General features: G+C 35.3%; 1 protein-coding gene across 2 annotated transcripts in view; it reads left to right on the top strand.

The window, feature by feature from the left end:
* ASB3 (ankyrin repeat and SOCS box containing 3) overlaps positions 1-17121 on the top strand; it is a 93778-nt gene that overhangs the window by 56604 nt on the left and 20053 nt on the right. For both annotated transcript variants that reach the window (XM_082672500.1, XM_082672499.1), the window contains 5 exons: positions 88-200; positions 783-918; positions 3910-4087; positions 6074-6271; positions 16011-16268. In XM_082672500.1, coding sequence (XP_082528626.1) covers positions 88-200; positions 783-918; positions 3910-4087; positions 6074-6271; positions 16011-16268 — 883 coding nt within the window. The remainder of the gene's footprint in view (positions 1-87; positions 201-782; positions 919-3909; positions 4088-6073; positions 6272-16010; positions 16269-17121) is intronic.

Raw genomic sequence — 17121 nt, 5'->3', positions numbered from 1 at the left:
AATAAGTGATGGTAACATCACCGAAGTGCCCAGTCCTACAAACATGGCTTTTTACTGACAATAATTTTTTTGACTGTTGTATTGCAGCTGTTGAAAATGGACAGATAGATGTGTTAAGGCTGCTACTTCGATATGGAGCAAATGTTAATGGATCCCATTCTATGTGTGGATGGAACACCTTGCACCAGGCTACTTTTCAGGTAAACTCTGAATTTATTATTTCATTTCCTTGTAAATTGTGTGTTTTACCCTTTTAAAATGACAGTTCAATACAGTTTTTGCTTCCTGCTTGCCTGTGATTTATGATGGTTAGTGCAGTACAGAAAAGGCAGTCTAAATGCTAACGTCATTCTGAATAAGCCAACTGCTCTAGTAGTTCTAGTAGCTTTGGGCTGCAGGGATTATCTAAGTTTTTCAAATGTTGATAGCATAGTTAAGAGACCATCAGAATATTTGGGATATAAATTGATAGCAATGGCTTATTTTATTTATAGCACTGTGTTTAGAAACTGTGATGACATCTTAGTGCTTGTACTTGCAAACTAATTTTGCAGGATTTTATAAGGATTATAATTCCTAGAGATTCCCAGTGTTTTATCTGTTTATGTTTAATGTTCTAGCTAAAGGTACAGAATAATCTGATTGTTTAACACTTTCTTCCCATCCACCAATACACTTTTTTCCTTTAGTGAGGATAAAAAATATACACACACACAACAATAAAAAAGATATCTTCTATTTTCTTTGTTTTCTCTTATTTAAAATATGAATCTGTGCCTTAGGAAAATGCTGAGATCATAAAATTGCTTCTTAAAAAAGGAGCAAACAAGGAATGCCAGGATGACTTTGGAATCACACCTCTATTTGTGGCTGCTCAGTATGGCAAGCTAGAAAGCTTGAGCATACTTATATCATCGGGTAAGACTAATTCATTGGGTAAGACTAATCCATTAGCCTTTACACTGTTAAGATCATGAGTTTTAACTTTGTATCTTCTTAGGAAGAGTAATTCTTGACCAGATATAAATCAGGTTCTGGAATTTATGGTCTTTTATGTTAGTGGTAAATAAGAGTACATACAAGTTCATTTATAAGCCTGGTTACTAAGTCTCTATTACTAACATAATACATTGCGCAACTATTAATTTATCTGAGTAGGACCATAATGATCTATCATTAAAGCAGGTTTATCGGCAAGTTAAATGATGGTGCTGTCCTTTATTATAGGGACCTGAGCAATTCCAACTTTCTAGGGTACAAGAAAAAAAAAGACTAGTATAGGCTTAATTAATTTTTTAGATAGTTATTTTGTATATTAACCCTTTGAGTTGTATGTTTTGATCAATTGTGTGATATTTAAATGGATTTATTTCAAAGCATGTTTATACTTTATTATGTTAATAAATAGCAACAGAAGCCTGTTAAAGGATTCTCAGTGACAATGATTACACATTCAGCATTGTCAGAGAGGATGGTGTTGAGGTGGCATTCTTACTCTGTGTGACATTTCTGTGACCAGAAACTTTTGTTATGTAAGAGCTTTTCAGTTCTTCCAGACACTGCGTGTGCACTCACACTGCTAACCTGACGAAGCATGGATAGTCAGGAGCGATGGGAAATACACCAGATTTGCCACCACACAATTTTTTTTTAATACTTAGACTTTTCACATATCTTCTGTAATACCTAAACTTTTAATAAATTACCAAAACAAAGTTTAAAGTTGAGAGAATCCCCCAAATCATTTGTTCAAGCTTTTTTTTTTTTTTTTTTTTTTGTATTAAGAATCCCAGGGGCTTCCCTGGTGGCGCAGTGGTTGAGCGTCCGCCTGCCGATGCAGGGGACGCAGGTTCGTGCCCCGGTCCGGGAAGATCCCACGTGCCGCGGAGCGGCTGGGCCTGTGAGCCATGGCCGCTGAGCCTGCACGTCCAGAGCCTGTGCTCCGCAACAGGAGAGGCCACAACAGTGAGAGGCCCGCGTACCGCAAAAAAAAAAAAAAAAAAAAAAAGAATCCCAGGCTTGGGGACTCCCCTGGTGGTCCAGTGGTTAGGAATCCGCCTTCTAATGCAGGGGACATGGGTTTGATCCCTGGTTGAGGAGCTAGGATCCCACATGCCACAGGGCATCTGGGCCCGTGTGCCACAACTGCAGAGCCCATGCACCACAACTAGAGAGGCTGCATGCTGCAACTACTGAGCCAGTGTGCTCTGGAGCCCACATGCCACAACTAAAGAAGAACCTGCATGCTGCAACTAAGACCTGACACAGCCAAATAAATTAATTAATTAATTAATTAAAAAAAAAAAGAATCCCAGGCTCTGAGCATTTAAGTGCCTTGCCAAAGAGCTAGAAAGTATTCCCTGGCAGAATCAGGACTTGGATCCAGGACTTGTGATTTCTCATCTTCCTTCTTCTATGTTGTACCTTCCCAAGGACTGTCATGATGTATTCTGCGACTTCCAGTCTGTAAGTTCCAGTTATTAGTGTGTAGGTAATATTTAGAATGAAATAGGTTAAACTGCAGCTAATGACTCCTCATGCTGAGCCTGTCTCCTGGAACACTAAGCACCTGTTTTGTTTTCCTTTGTTCTTTTTTTCTTCTCCTCTCTGAATAGTTATGAATGGCAAGTTGAAAAGGTATGTAGGTATGTTTATAATGTAACTATACATGTTTCTAACTCTTTAAAGTGACTTTCCTTTCAGTGAATTATCTCTCATTTTCCCAACTTTTCTACCTGTAATCTTACAAGGTCTAGTTCCTTATTCTTCCTTATACATTGAAATTGTCAATCAAAACAAAACATTGCTTAAAAGAGAAAGTAAGTAGGTTTCTTTTTTGACTTAGTATTTTCTCAGTTATAGTGTTCATTTCTTTCTGAGGCTGACAGTAGGTGAAGCCACCTTGTACAAATCAGGAATATTCTGTGTATCTAGACATGTTGAATATCCAGTTGGAATTTCTGACAGTTCCATAAACTCTAAGTTACCATTTGTGTTTTGCATTGTTTTTACCAATTTCAGGGCTTCGGTTTATTCAAGGTATATTTATGGAACATCCGTTTAAATAAAAAAGGAGTCTTTTCCCCCTTGATGATGATGATTTTTCACTGAGCTGTATTCCAGAAATTTAAAAATTCTCATGGTCATGTATTAACACCATACTTAGCATACTTAACACATTATTTGTCAATGAGAAAAGTTTGAGGAAGTCTGCTATTTTTGAAACCTTCACAAAAATTGAGGTCACTAAACTTTTTCACATCTTTGTACACTTGGGTCTAAATAATTGATTAGATTTATGCTTAAAAAGATCAGCTTAGAAACCCATTTAAATAGACCTTTTTCCTTTTAATGTGGGCTCTGTTTATCATGCACTGGTCATGAAGAAAAGTGATATAATGAAGAGTATAGTCAACATTAGTTTAAAGGCATAGCCCCCATGTATATCATATCTACTGGAATTTTTTTTTCACAAATCTTAGCCTGAATCAATTAGTGGCATCTGTAAAGTCTCATAATTTAGATTTTTTTCTTATCCTTCCAGTAATGATCAGAAATGTTATCCATATTTGATGGTTTGCATTTTTCCTTTTTTAAATGATTGCTTACTGGACCTTCAGAGTGCTTGTTGGAATGAAATGAATCCTTCATTGAATAAGTTTCTTATTTTAGCTTAAAAATGAATTCTAAAATATTAATCACTTGTTTTCATGCTGACATAAAAGTAAAAACAATGTAAATGATTACCAATAAGTTATAAAAATTAATATGTTTTAACAACAGTATCCACTAAGGAAGAAAAGCTATTGTACTCTGAAACCCTTTTAAGGCAACTGCTTTGAAATTTTTGTTAATTATTATTATTATTTTTTGCATTAAGGAGGGTTATATGTTAAATGTTTATTTTAGGTGCAAATGTCAATTGTCAAGCCTTGGACAAAGCTACTCCCTTGTTCATTGCTGCTCAAGAGGGCCACACAGAATGTGTGGAGCTTTTGCTTTCCAGTGGGGCAGATCCTGATCTTTACTGTAATGAGGATAATTGGCAGTTACCTATTCATGCAGCCGCACAAATGGGCCATACAAAGTAAGTGTTAAAAATGGAAAATAAAAATGTTCTCATAATTCAAAGGTAATAGAAATAGATCTTCTGGGCCAGACCCTTTACCTCCAGGCATAACCCTTGGTATTGCCTTCCCTACTGATCTGCTGGGTGACTAGATCCACCCCCCACATTTGTCCCCCTTGCAATCCCAGCAACTCGTAGTCTTGCCCTTTCCTAGTGTGAGGCAGAGTGGCCCCAGGGGCTTTCTCAGGGTAAGTCTTCTCTCTGACTTCTTAAGCTGTGGCTGTACTCTCCCACTCCTTTCCAGTTTTGTCCCAGGCATCTTTAGGTATTGATCTGATGGCTTTATTCAACTTAGTTTTGTTACCTCCTTGGCCCCAGGAATGTTTTGAGTTTGTGATCTCTTCTGTGTGGACTGGGTAGTCCTCCACATCTTGAACCCTTTGACTGGACTTCTCTTTGTCTTATTTCAAATTCAACTTGGTACTTTCCCCTGCTTCTATTACTCTTCTTCCTTAGCCAGAAATTCCAATGAAATTTTTGGTATTGTCTGAAGAGAGAGAGACTTAACGAAAGTTGGAACTCCCTGAAATTGGGGGTTCCAGGAATCTCAGAAATTATTAAACCTGGTTATACCTGTGAGAATATGGCAGCCTGTCTTAACATAGATTGGTACAGTTTTTTTAAATATATATTTAAAGTTTTTAGAGTTATACTACTACAATAATAATTTTATAGCTCTTGTTAGTATTATTTAATTAAAAAGTAATAGTGAAATGGTCTTGTCTTTAGTATGTATACATAGTAGGAAAACAGATGCTGTAATTGGGTTATTATGCCACTAGGTGGCATGGTATTTTACTATTTCCTTAAAGATATTTGTAATCATGTTTGTGCCCTGTTGAAGAGTATAATTTTTCCAACTCATTTAAAAAAATTTAGCACATTTATTACATATGAGAGACACTAAACAGATTCTTTATTTTAACAAAGTACTTAGGCTTAAAAATTTGATGTTTTTCTTAACTGTTGATTGTTTATTTAATCATAAATCTTAGGTACAATTATACTCTGAGCTTTAAATTGATACCAAAACCCTCTTGAGAATTTGTCCTCATTTGTTCTCAATTTTGAGAATTCTGTTTGTCACTGATGATTTCCTTCATGGTGAAATATAAGTTCTCCTTAAATATTATCTTAGTCCTACCTTACCTAAGGAAAAGTAGCAAAGAGAAAGAATGTTATCAATTCTTAATTTATTCTCAATTTTTAAATAAATCTGCCTTAATATTTAAAGAGCTCATCTTCTTTTCTGAGAATACAATATTTTAGCAGAATTTCTGACTTCTTCCTCATGACAATACTATTCATTTCATGTCACTCACCATCTTAAAAAATTCTTTTTTTTTTTTAACATCTTTATTGGGGTATAATTGCTTTACAATGGTGTGTTAGTTTCTGCTTTATAACAAAGTGAATCAGTTATACATATACATATGTTCCCATATCTCTTCCCTCTTGCGTCTCCCTCCCTCCCAAAAAATTCTTACTGATTAGAAAAATAAAACTTTGGTTGCTACTCTATGAAGGAAAATAACTTGTTTTCTTGATAACAAGTTTATATTTAGTATAATGAAGTTTTAAAAAATTTATTAGATCCTAAAATATCTAATATAAAATTTGAATTTTGGGGAGGAAGGTGGTTGTTGGTGGGAAGGTAAATAATTCGTGAAAAATAAAGGACTGTGTGTTATCTGTTTACTTTTATGGGAATGTTATTTAGCTCTGCTTCAGATACCTTTAAGGATCTTTCTATTAAGCAACAATAATGAGTGTAACATTTCAGAGTATGTAGCTTGTAATAATTTACTGTAGATAGAAAGTACACTGAAGACAGAAAGACTTTTTAAAATCAATCAGTGGGTGACTCAAAATATGTGCTGTAGAAATGTCTGCACTTATGTACATATAAAAGCATTATATACCCCTGAATTTGTGTATTTGCAGAATCTTGGACTTGTTAATACCACTTACTAACCGGGTCTGTGACACTGGGCCAAACAAAGTGAGTCCTGTGTACTCAGCAGTGTTTGGAGGGCATGAAGAGTGCCTAGAAATGTTGCTCCAGTCTGGCTACCGCCCAGATGCCCAGATGTGCCTCGTCTTCGGATTCAGTTCTCCCATGTGTATGGCTTTCCAAAAGGAGTATGTATATTTGCTGTATTTTTATTCTTTTTTGCTATATGGAGATGTATTTCCAAATGACTTTCTTTTGTGAAGCAGTATGTCTTAGAGCTAAATTTTTAACTTAAAAACAAAAACCAGACAAAAACAAAAGCCTTCTGTGATGCACCTTGTTAAGTCAAACTATAATAAAAATTAGGTGATAATGTCAGATTTTTTTCCTTCTTTCTTTGGCTCTGGATTATATTTTTGGTGTAGCAATTTTAGAGCATACTTTCAATATATTAAAGTAAATGCAGGAATTCTCTGATATCCTTGGTCTTCAAAACAATTTAAGAATTAAAACAAACTTTAAGTTGCACAATGAATAAGGGCTGAAGATTTAATGTATAATGTGGTGACTGTAGTTATAATGTGACTGTATTATATAATTGAAATTTGCTAAGAGTACAACTTAAATGCTCTTAAAAAAAAGAGGTAAATATTTGAGGTGATGAATGTTTTCACAATGTATGTGTATGTCAAATCACCACATTATATACTTTAACTATCTTACAATGTTATTTGTCAGTTATACCTCAGTAAAGCTGGGAGGCAAAAAGATAAAAAAGTTAAAAATATCTTTGTCAAGTATGATATTGACCCTGTGTCAGGCTATTTATCATTTGAAATTTATATTTACAAGACTTGTTATGAACCTAAAATAAAACTTTAGTTTTCTAGATATTCCTGCATTTTTAATGTATTTGGTATGTAGCGTTTATTTCTGTAGGTCACACTCAGTTTAAAATTTTTTTTTTTTTTTTGCGGTACGCGGGCCTCTCATTGTTGTGGCCTCTCCCGTTGCGGAGCACAGGCTCCGGACGCGCAGGCTCAGCGGCCATGACTCACGGGCCTAGCCGCTCCGTGGCATGTGGGATCCTCCCGGACCGGGGCACGAATCCGTGTCCCCTGCATCAGCAGGCGGACTCTCAACCACTGTGCCACCAAGGAAGCCCTAAAATTTTTTTAAATATTTCTTTTGCTTATCTGCCATGATGCTGTGAGTAGAATAAATGAAGAATTACTGATAGATTATTGATTAGATTCTGGCCAAGACTTGTCTATAAGACTCCTAAGGTTTTTAAATAGACGGTAAGAATAAGGCTATGTGTAAGAAAAGCCATATTGAGTAAAATCTGTCCATGCAATAATGGACTAAGTTGTGCAGGTAGTTGCTGTTGTTTTTTAATGACGCAAAAGAGTTTGCAAGCTTACCTCAAATTTCATTGGCTTTCCTGAATTCACTATTATGGATTGCTAGCTATGACTTAATTTAAACATTTATCAAAAACTTATTTGCTAAGCTTTTCAGTCTCTACCATCTTGTAATATTTGCTATGTAAAATAGTAGTTCATTTCATTTGTTCTGAATTTAAGCTTCTATGTATACACTGTACTCTGAGTATTTGGGGTTTTGGTTAATCTGAGTATCTGGGGTTTTAGTTAATCTGAATATCTGGGATCCACTCTATGCATATCTTTCATGATTTCATGGTATACCTCCTTAGGTTTTGTCTTTATAAACAGAGGAGCCCTAATTATTTTAGTTTACCTCACTAGGGCTGTACTGATGACTTTAGTTGATTCATTTACCTTTCTCTGTACATATCTATCTCCATTGTATTTTATTATTAGATCAGAATTGAATATTTTTTTAATAAATTTATTTATTTTTGGTTGCCTTGGGTCTCCGTTGAAGTGTGCGGGCTTTCTCTAGCTGTGGCGAGCGGGGGCTACTCTTCGTTGAGGTGTGCAGGCTTCTCATTGCAATGGCTTCTCTTGTTGTGGAGCACAGGCTTTAGGCGCGCGAGCTTCAGTGGTTGTGGCGCAGGCTTCAATGGTTTTGGCGCGTGGGCTCAGTAGTTGTGGCTCGCAGGCTCTAGAGCGCAGGCTCAGTAGTTGTGGCGCACGGGCTTAGTTGCTCCACAGCATGTGGGATCGTCCCCAGCCAGGGATCGAACCCGTGTCCCCTGCATTGCCAGGCGGATTCTTAACCACTGCGCCACCAGGGAAGCCCCTGAACATTTTTTTATTTGATCAGAATGTAATGGTTTTGTATAGTTTTGTATAGTTGTATGTCTGTGTGTCCAATATAGCAATGATCTGTTTTAGTGTTCATCTTACTTTTGGAGGAATATTTTTGGTCCTGATCACAGCACCTAAGCTCATGCCTCATCATCTTATAAGTGTAATTTAAATTAAACATATTAAACCATAGCAGTACCCCTGTTAACCCCGAAACACCTTAAAATTAATGTTTTTCTGGCCTGAGGAATCAGGTAAATAGAACCCTGTGGGACAGAGCGTATGAGGGGAGTCCTGGAGAAGAGAGAGCTGGAGAAGGGGTTCTCTTAATTCTGTGTACAAACCTGCATATGTCCAGAGCCCATCCAAGCTTTGAATGCACAGGACAGACATTGAAAAGATTTGAACTATCACCCAAGTCTCAGGCCCCTGAATGGTACATTTCATGGGGCCAGACGCAAAGCAGCATAGCAAAGGCTTGAGAACTGAACCAGCAGTCTGTAGAGGTGAAAAAGAAATTGTAGTCTAAACCTAACTAGGTTATATGCCTGCTAAAATAAACAAACACAATCAGTATTATATTCAAAAGATTATAACAGGACCCAGGCCTAGAGTTTACACACAGCGTTACTGTTTGTAATGTCCAGGATACAGTCTAAAATGACTTGACATATGAAGAACCAGAAAATATGACCAGTTTTAGAGGGAAAAGACAATTAACAGGTGTCAACCCTGAGATGATCTAGATGTTGGAAATATTAAATAATTGAAAACAGCTATTATAATGGTGCTTAATGAAGTAAAAACACTTGAAATAAATGGAAAGGTAGATATTTTCAGCTGAGAAATAAAAACTGGAGCCAAATGGACTTTTTAAAACTGAGAAATATAAAATCTGAAATGAAAAATTAACTATATGAGCTCCATAGCAGAATGGAATTGATAGGAAAGAGTCAACTTGAAGATAGACCAATATAAATTATCCAGACAGAAGAACAGAGAAGATGACGACTTGGGGGACAAAAAGGAACAGAGCCTCAGGGACCTGAGAGACAGTATGACTGGGGTTGACATTCATGTCATTAGGGTCCAGAAGGGAAGAGAAAGAGGTTGTGAACTGATAATGGACGAAAACTTCCCAACATTGGATAAAGATGTAAGTTTTATAGATTTAAGAAGCTCAGCAAACCAAAATAGGATAAACCCAAAGAAAAGCATGCTCACCAATAATCAAACTGCTGAAAACTAAAAGTAAAGAAGCAACAGTGTGGCATATGGTGGTCTTTGGTCACAGACATGAGGTAACAAACTTTGTTTTTTGCTACTCTTGGCAATTTTGCTCTGTAAAATGGCCCTGTAGAGCATAACTAAAATCTGTTTTGGTGGCTTTAAAAGGGCTTGTCAGATATTTTCTTTCATGTGGGAACTTGTAATTGGACCAAATGTATTTTTAATTAGTAAGGTAGGTTTTCAGTAACAAAAGTCACTGGAAAATACTATTTGTTAGTCTAAAGGAAAAAAGTCAAAATGTCAGAATATCTGTTTTATGAGGGTACATTCTCCTAGTCTTTCCAGTTGACTTTTTGTTTGCCTGGGCCCATGGCAGTAGGCTTAATTTTGATATATCTTTGCTGTTATTACCTACTCTGCGGGGAATTTAATTGACAGGGAAACATTTCCCAAAGGAATAAATCTAAGCAATGGTAGCATCATAATCACATATGCTCACATTTAATGTGTATAAAAATATAGTACATTGCACAATTTTTGGCACACAGAAAAATATCAAGGTTAATTCTCTTCATTTCTGGAGAAGAAAGTCATTTTGCCATCCTCCATTTATCTAAAAAAGAGCATCAATTAAATTCTTAGTCTCTATATTATTAAGCTAACGTCTGGCTCTTAGTTTGCATGTCATCACTGTACATGTAATGTGAAAATCATTTGATTATTTTGGGACTCGGTGTAAAGCTGATCAAGCAAGAAAACTGTCATTCTCCCAGTAGGTTTTGTTTTAGTATATCAGAGGGTAATATAGCCAGTGTCTGCGGAAAAATATCGAAGTTGAAAAATTCATTAATTTTTAATTTCTTTCATTAAGTATGCATCTGAAAATTTGGATTCTCTATGGTTGCATACCTAAAATTAATTAAATTAATTACAATTACTATTTTAAAAAAAAGGACCGTGGACTAAAATTTTCATTTAAAAGTAACTTTTTTGTGCTGTTTCTCCTTAACAAATGATGTTTGAATTTCCTATATTACATTTACCAATTATGAATAAGAATTTGCGTTTTAGTCACAGTAATGATACCAGGGAACTTGGAAGACTCCATTTTCCAAAATTAATTATTAGATATTCAAATTTTCAGAGTTGGTAATAGACAATGAGATAAGTTTAGTGGTATAAGTTTTGAAATTTCATTTTTATAGCAATGGTGTGTTGTTACAATAATGTTAGTTTGGCGTAAGATTGTTGTAGAAAGATTTAATCAGCACTTAACTGACTCCAGGTATTAATGAGTCAAAAACTTTTGTTTTCTTAATTTGTATGTTTTCTGGTATTTCTCAGAGATCTAGAAATTTAATACTTGTGACCCTCCTTGCACTGTTGGCCTGTTATGTTCTAGTAAACATATCTGCTTTTACAAATAGTATAATTAATATCAAAAGGTGATGAAAATAATAAATATAAATAATGGCTCTGGGTTTTAAGTTTTCCCTTCTTTATTATTTTATTCAGCTGATTTAACTTTTTAGCTCAGGATTAGCATTCTGAAACATTTTTACTGGGTATCCCTTGGAGAGGATAAGCTTCCATTTGAAGCAGTGACCCTTAGCTCTTCTCACACTCCAAAGCATGGTAGAAAGATGTCTTGTCTCCTCCACCATCATACAAAAGCATTCTTTGTCCTTTGGGGCTAACAAGTTAACAGCTTTAGTGACATGAAGCCAGTCTTTCAAGGGCATAGCTGAGTAATTCAACTCAAATGAGAAAATAGAAGAAAAAGACTCCTTTAACTGGAATGGGTGGAAGAGGAGGGAAGTTGAGAATTTCAGGACAATTTGAATAAATATTAATGCCTTTTCTATATGAATGTAGAAAGAGATCCTGGCTTAACTGACCTGATTTTGTCTGTCTTTCTAATTGATACTAATCATTGTTATCCCATTAGTTTTGTAAAAATAATTGTGTCCATTCTTGTCATCATATCACACATGGATACACCTGACACAACCTAATGTTTTTATTTTATTTTCAGCTGACGGCTGAAAGTCATTCAGTAAAACTTATTATATGGCCTTTTGATGATTCAGCTGTTAAGTTAGTTGGATATTTTGTTGGGTAATTGAAACTAAAAGTCTCAAGATATTTGCCCATTTCTATATGTTTAAAAGAAACCTTGTTAGCATGTTGAATTTCCTTTTAAGGTGTTTTTTTATCTGGGCCTGTTTCTGTGCACATTTTTGAACTTCAAAGAGCAGTATGATGGAAAGTGTACATGCCTCCAGATAAGGTCTAGACATCGCATTTTTAGTTTTTAAACTTCTCCTCTTTCTCCGTGTCTTATGATTTTCACTGTTATATAATGTGGAATCTCTTAATGTGTCACAATTTGTTCTTGATATTTATGTTAAATGGGAGGGACTACTCTAGGACTTGATGAGTTTTTCCAATTCTCCATCAGGGCTTGAAAGAGAATTTGTATTAAGTGTTAAGAGAAACACATGCATATGTCCATGTAGTTTACATTGTAACCAAAGTTTTATCTAAGCCTTAGGGTCTACTCTTCTTGCTCAATGACATATAATAATCAAGGTCATCATAGAGCACCGAAGTTGCTTGAGTTTCTGGAGCTTGTACATGTATCTGAGACCTTCTTAATATCCTTTGCAGAAGCTCAGGGTATGCTGAGAAAGTTTTATGATCCTCCAGTTTATTTTTTTATTATTCACCATATAAATGGTAGTTTTGTTGGAAAAGGGTTTATAGTGTAGCAGTAGGCAGTTTCATAAGCCTTTTAGGAGTATGCGCTTGTCCTTTCTAACACAAGGCAATGTGATAATTGGAAGAAATTTAGAGTGGGGTTTTCCAAAGTGTGTTTTATAGAGTACTCATTCTATACATTGTTAATAGGTAATACACAGGATTAAAAGGGTTCCTTAGTTAATTAAGTTTGGGAAACACAGGGTTAAGCAATGGTAATTAGATTTCTTTCCTGGAGGGCTTCTAACAATTTTTCTTATGGTGTTGTGTTTTATGAATTCCTAAGGGGGAATGAATCTACAAAAGTTTGAAAAATTTGGAAAAATGGGATGAACTTTACAATAAATACACTATTGTTCCTGTGTTTACAGACTTTTGGGGCATTTTATACTCTCTTTATTAGGCTGTTTTCAGATTAACTATTGGATCCATTGCTTTAATTCTAAGGGTACTTCTTCTGAAAGGTGTCTGGAGGTTGAAGAAAAACACTTGACCATATAAGTTGAAAATTTAAGTTCATCCTGTATTTGTCCTTTCATGGACTAGTGTATATTATAAAGTGTTTCTCAAATATTTTCATTATGGAGGCTTTTTCTCATATATCATTTTTCAGGGACTAGTGTTCCATGGAACATACTTTGGGAAACATAGGTCTGGCCTTAAAATAATTCTCAATTTGACTGTTTCATGAAGTGTTTGGTTTTTATAATGTAGGAGAGATATTTCAGATATTTGCTGTATCTATCATATTCACTGTTAGATTTTGGTTTGATATTATTATCCCAATTCTACCAATTACTAGCTTGACTAAGCTCCAGTTTTTACATCTAGAGTGGAGATGATAATAAAACTTACTTTTTAGGGTGATTGTGAAGATTAAGGCAAATCTTCGGTGTAACACATTTAACATACCATTTATTCTGGTACAGAATACATACTCAATAAAGTTTGTTATTATAGGGAATTATGTGCACATGTTCCTCTCACATTTAGAGATGGATGGTTGGTTTATCTGTGGCCTTGTCCTTAAAATTTTCTTAACATGAGCCACGTCTCGTTGCTATATTCGAAACTTGAATAAGAAAGCCTCTTGGTTTTGTAGTTTTATTCTAAACAGAAAAAAGGCTCTCTAGCTATCTGTAGCACTTAATCTAACAGGGTGCATTTAGGGCTCCCGTTTACCTTTGTATTCTATAGCAGAAAAACTGCTCTTTAAGAGCTAAAGTATCTATGGTTAGGCCATTGATGGTTTCAAATTGCTTGAGGGAAGAGTTTAGCCAGTCCCTGAATTATACATGTAAACACAGATGCCTTGAAAATTAAGTCTTCTTGAGAATTATGTATCACATTTGTAATGAGGCAATGTCTTGAGCTTTTCCCACTGTTTACCTACATGTTTACTGGAATGTGTTCAACAGTCCATATCATGTGTTGATTGTTCTGTAGTGGAATCAGCAAGTAATAACTGTAGTAATAACGAGAAGCTAGTTAAATGAGGTCGAAGTAGTTGAAATAAACCAATTATATTGGTTATAACTGTTTAGAACCATCGGTCAGAAGTATCAATATATCCTTTAGCATTTCTTGTAGTGCAGGACTGTTGGCAACAAATTCTTTCAGCTTTCCTGTATCTGAAAGGAGCCAGAAGAAAAAATACATGCATACAGGGTTCTTTTCAAGAACACTGATATGAATGATGGGAGTTTCCTGGAACAAATAGCAATATATGGTAGACAGACAATGAATTTACTACTTTTTATAAAGAAATTTAATAATTATAGATTTTTCTTTTCTAATTGCTATGCATATTATTAATAATAAAGAGAATTACCGTTTACTCTTTTAACTGAAGAAAAGAGCACAAATTGGAGAACAAATGAAATAGATTTACAAAAATTTACATGGGGTAGGTGACATTTTACTTATGTATATAGTGTTTTAACTGCCTTAAAACCTTGATTTCAGGTTCTATACATAAGTCCTCAGAAGTAGGAGGTCTCCCATGACAATGGTTTAAATGTTTTATGTTCATTTTCTCTTATTTTTATGACTTCATTATGTAGAGTTCCATAATACTATGATTAATGAAATATTTCTTTTTTATTTCTAGTTATTTAAAATAGCATTAATGCCAGTTTCAGAGGGAGACTAATTTTATTCTTGCATATTTTCTTTCATAGTTGTGTGTGTAATGAACATACATGTTTATTGAGCTTTGTTACAGTTAAAATTATATCATAAACAGTTTTTAAAATGTGGTCACACAACCATCAGAATTGTAGTTTTTGATGACTCATATTTTGCACTTACTGCTCCTCTGTTAAACATTTAGGTAATTTCTGTTTTTTAAAAATTTGTTTTTAAAAAATTATAGACAATACTGTGGTTAATATATTTGTGCAAATAGGATATAATTTCTTTTTTATTTTGTCTCTTGGATAAATTCCCAGGATTTATGTTCATTATATTGTATTTTAATTTGTGTGGTATTTTACTTTACATATCATTTTATTTTACAGATACTTACATAATGCTAGTTCTGTGTGCCAGAAAGTTTAAATAACTTGCTCAGAGTCACACAGCTAGTAAGTGGCTGAGCACTCTGGCTCCAGTCTGTGTGCTCCTTATAACTTTGCTATGAAACCTCTTTTGATGCTTTTTTTTTTTTTTTTTTCTTTGGCGGTACGTGGGCCTCTCACTGTTGTGGCCTCTCCCATTGCGGAGCACAGGCTCCGGACGCTGGGCCATAGCTCACTGGCCCAGCCGCTCCGCGGCATGTGGGATCTTCCCGGACCGGGGCACGAACGCGTGTCCCCTGTATCGGCAGGTGGACTCTCAACCACTGCGCCACCAGGGAAGCCCTCTTTTGATGCATTTTGCCAATTAGCTCTCTCATAAAAGGGTTACACTTATTTTCAATCATTTTAACCACAACTTAGCAGTATTGGATGATAATGTTTTCTTTTTTAAAGTAACCAATTCAATAGGTATAAAATGATAACACATTTATTCTGTAAAACACTTTATAAAGAAGATTAATTAAAAAATCTAAAGCTGTAAGTTAAATTTTTGTTCATTAAAAAAAAGCTTTTCTATATGATTGCTTTTTACCATTAGAAATTTAAAAGTAAGAGGGAGATTGACTAAGCTATTGTTGAAGAAGTGGTATCTTGGAGATTCCTAGACTGAATCATCTGTCTTTAGGGACCAGTCACATTGTTTTATTAACTTTGTTTAGCAAATATTTTGTACTATGGATACTTAATTGTGCAAAAAAATCACAATTTGAAAAGAGTTTTCTACTTGTCAATGATAATTTTAAAACTTAACTTATTTAAGATAAATGTTTTAAATTCTAAGGACACGACTTGTTCATAGTTGGAAACTAAAAACCATGCAGAATGGTGTAAATTAAAAAGTAAAACCCTCCCTTTCCTCTGGTCCACTAGTCTCAATCCACGAGACATGTAAAAATCATCCACTATCCCATTTGCTATTCTTATTTTCCAGTTGTAACTACTGTTAACTTTGTAAGAATTATTTTTTTAATGTGAAAATCTAACTTCTCTTCTCTTCCCTTCCCTTCTTTTACCTTCCTCCCTCCCTTCCTCTTTCCTTCCTTCCTCCCTCCCTTCCTCCCTCCCTCCCTCCCTTCCTTCCTTCCTTCCTTCCTTCCTTCCTTTCTTTCTTTTTTGTGGTGGAGCTGTGACTTCTTTGGAATTGTGAATATTCTTTTGAAATATGGAGCCCAGCTAAATGAACTTCATTTGGCATACTGCCTGAAGTATGAGAGGTTTTCAGTATTTCGCTACTTTTTGAAGAAATGTTGCCCATTGACATCATGGAGCCGCATATCTGAATTTATAAGTCATGCAGTTAAAGCACAGACAAAATATAAAGAATGGTTGCCATCTCTGCTGCTTGCTGGATTTGACCCACTGAATCTCCTCTGCAGTACTTGGTAAGAAATCCTACCATGTGGACTTTACTCTTTTTGCGTGAGTGTACTACCTTTAATTTCCCCCAATTTCTTGAGATCCGTATGTTGGGAGGAGGTTGTTATTGTGTGTGTTTTGACTGTGATGGTTGGGTTGGGGTGAAGGAATTGGGGGGGCTGCTAATGGTGAGATTGAGTGTAAGGATAGAGTCCTGGAAAAAGGTCAGAGGTGGCTGGAAGGGAGTAGAAAGGAATGGGTGCCAGTGAACCCTCCTGAGAGGGTTATTTCTTCTACTTAGGCCATCCTTCACGCTGCTCTTAAAATGTCTGTGACAGAATGGTTGTAGCTGCTTTGGAGATTTCTAGCATCCCTTAGTCAAGTAGATTGAATACTCCTATCCTATAGCAACTTGTCTACTTGAACTTAGTCTCCCTCAATAAATACTGATTTCTGAAGTAGCTGAGTAAATAACTCTTTACCTCAAGTGGTTTCTCAGAAGAGCATCCCCTATGAGTGATTATATGAAAGTTGAGTCAGAAATTTTCTAGGGCAAAAGGATAAAAACTGTTTTACCAACCTTTTCAAGAGTTATGTGTCTAGATGGACCAAGAAGGTAATTGTAGCGGTGAGAGAACTCTTTTGGCCTGATAATTCGAGTCAAATGAGGAAATAGAATAAAAGTCTCTAGGAATATAAAGAGCATAAAAATTAAATGTATTTTATGAAATTTCAATGAAACATCTAGAAGATTTCTTTTTTGTGCTTCAAAAATTACCATTTACCAAAATAATGTTTAGACAAATACTGAGATTTTGGATTTCAGCAGAAGAGTGCTCTGATATTTTGTTATTTAAATTTTGCTTTTCAAAAGAGGTC

The sequence above is a fragment of the Grampus griseus genome (genome assembly GCF_964374135.1).
Source record: "Grampus griseus genome assembly, chromosome: 15".
In the NCBI taxonomy this organism is placed as follows: domain Eukaryota; kingdom Metazoa; phylum Chordata; class Mammalia; order Artiodactyla; family Delphinidae; genus Grampus; species Grampus griseus.
This window is presented reverse-complemented; position numbering and strand designations above follow the sequence as displayed.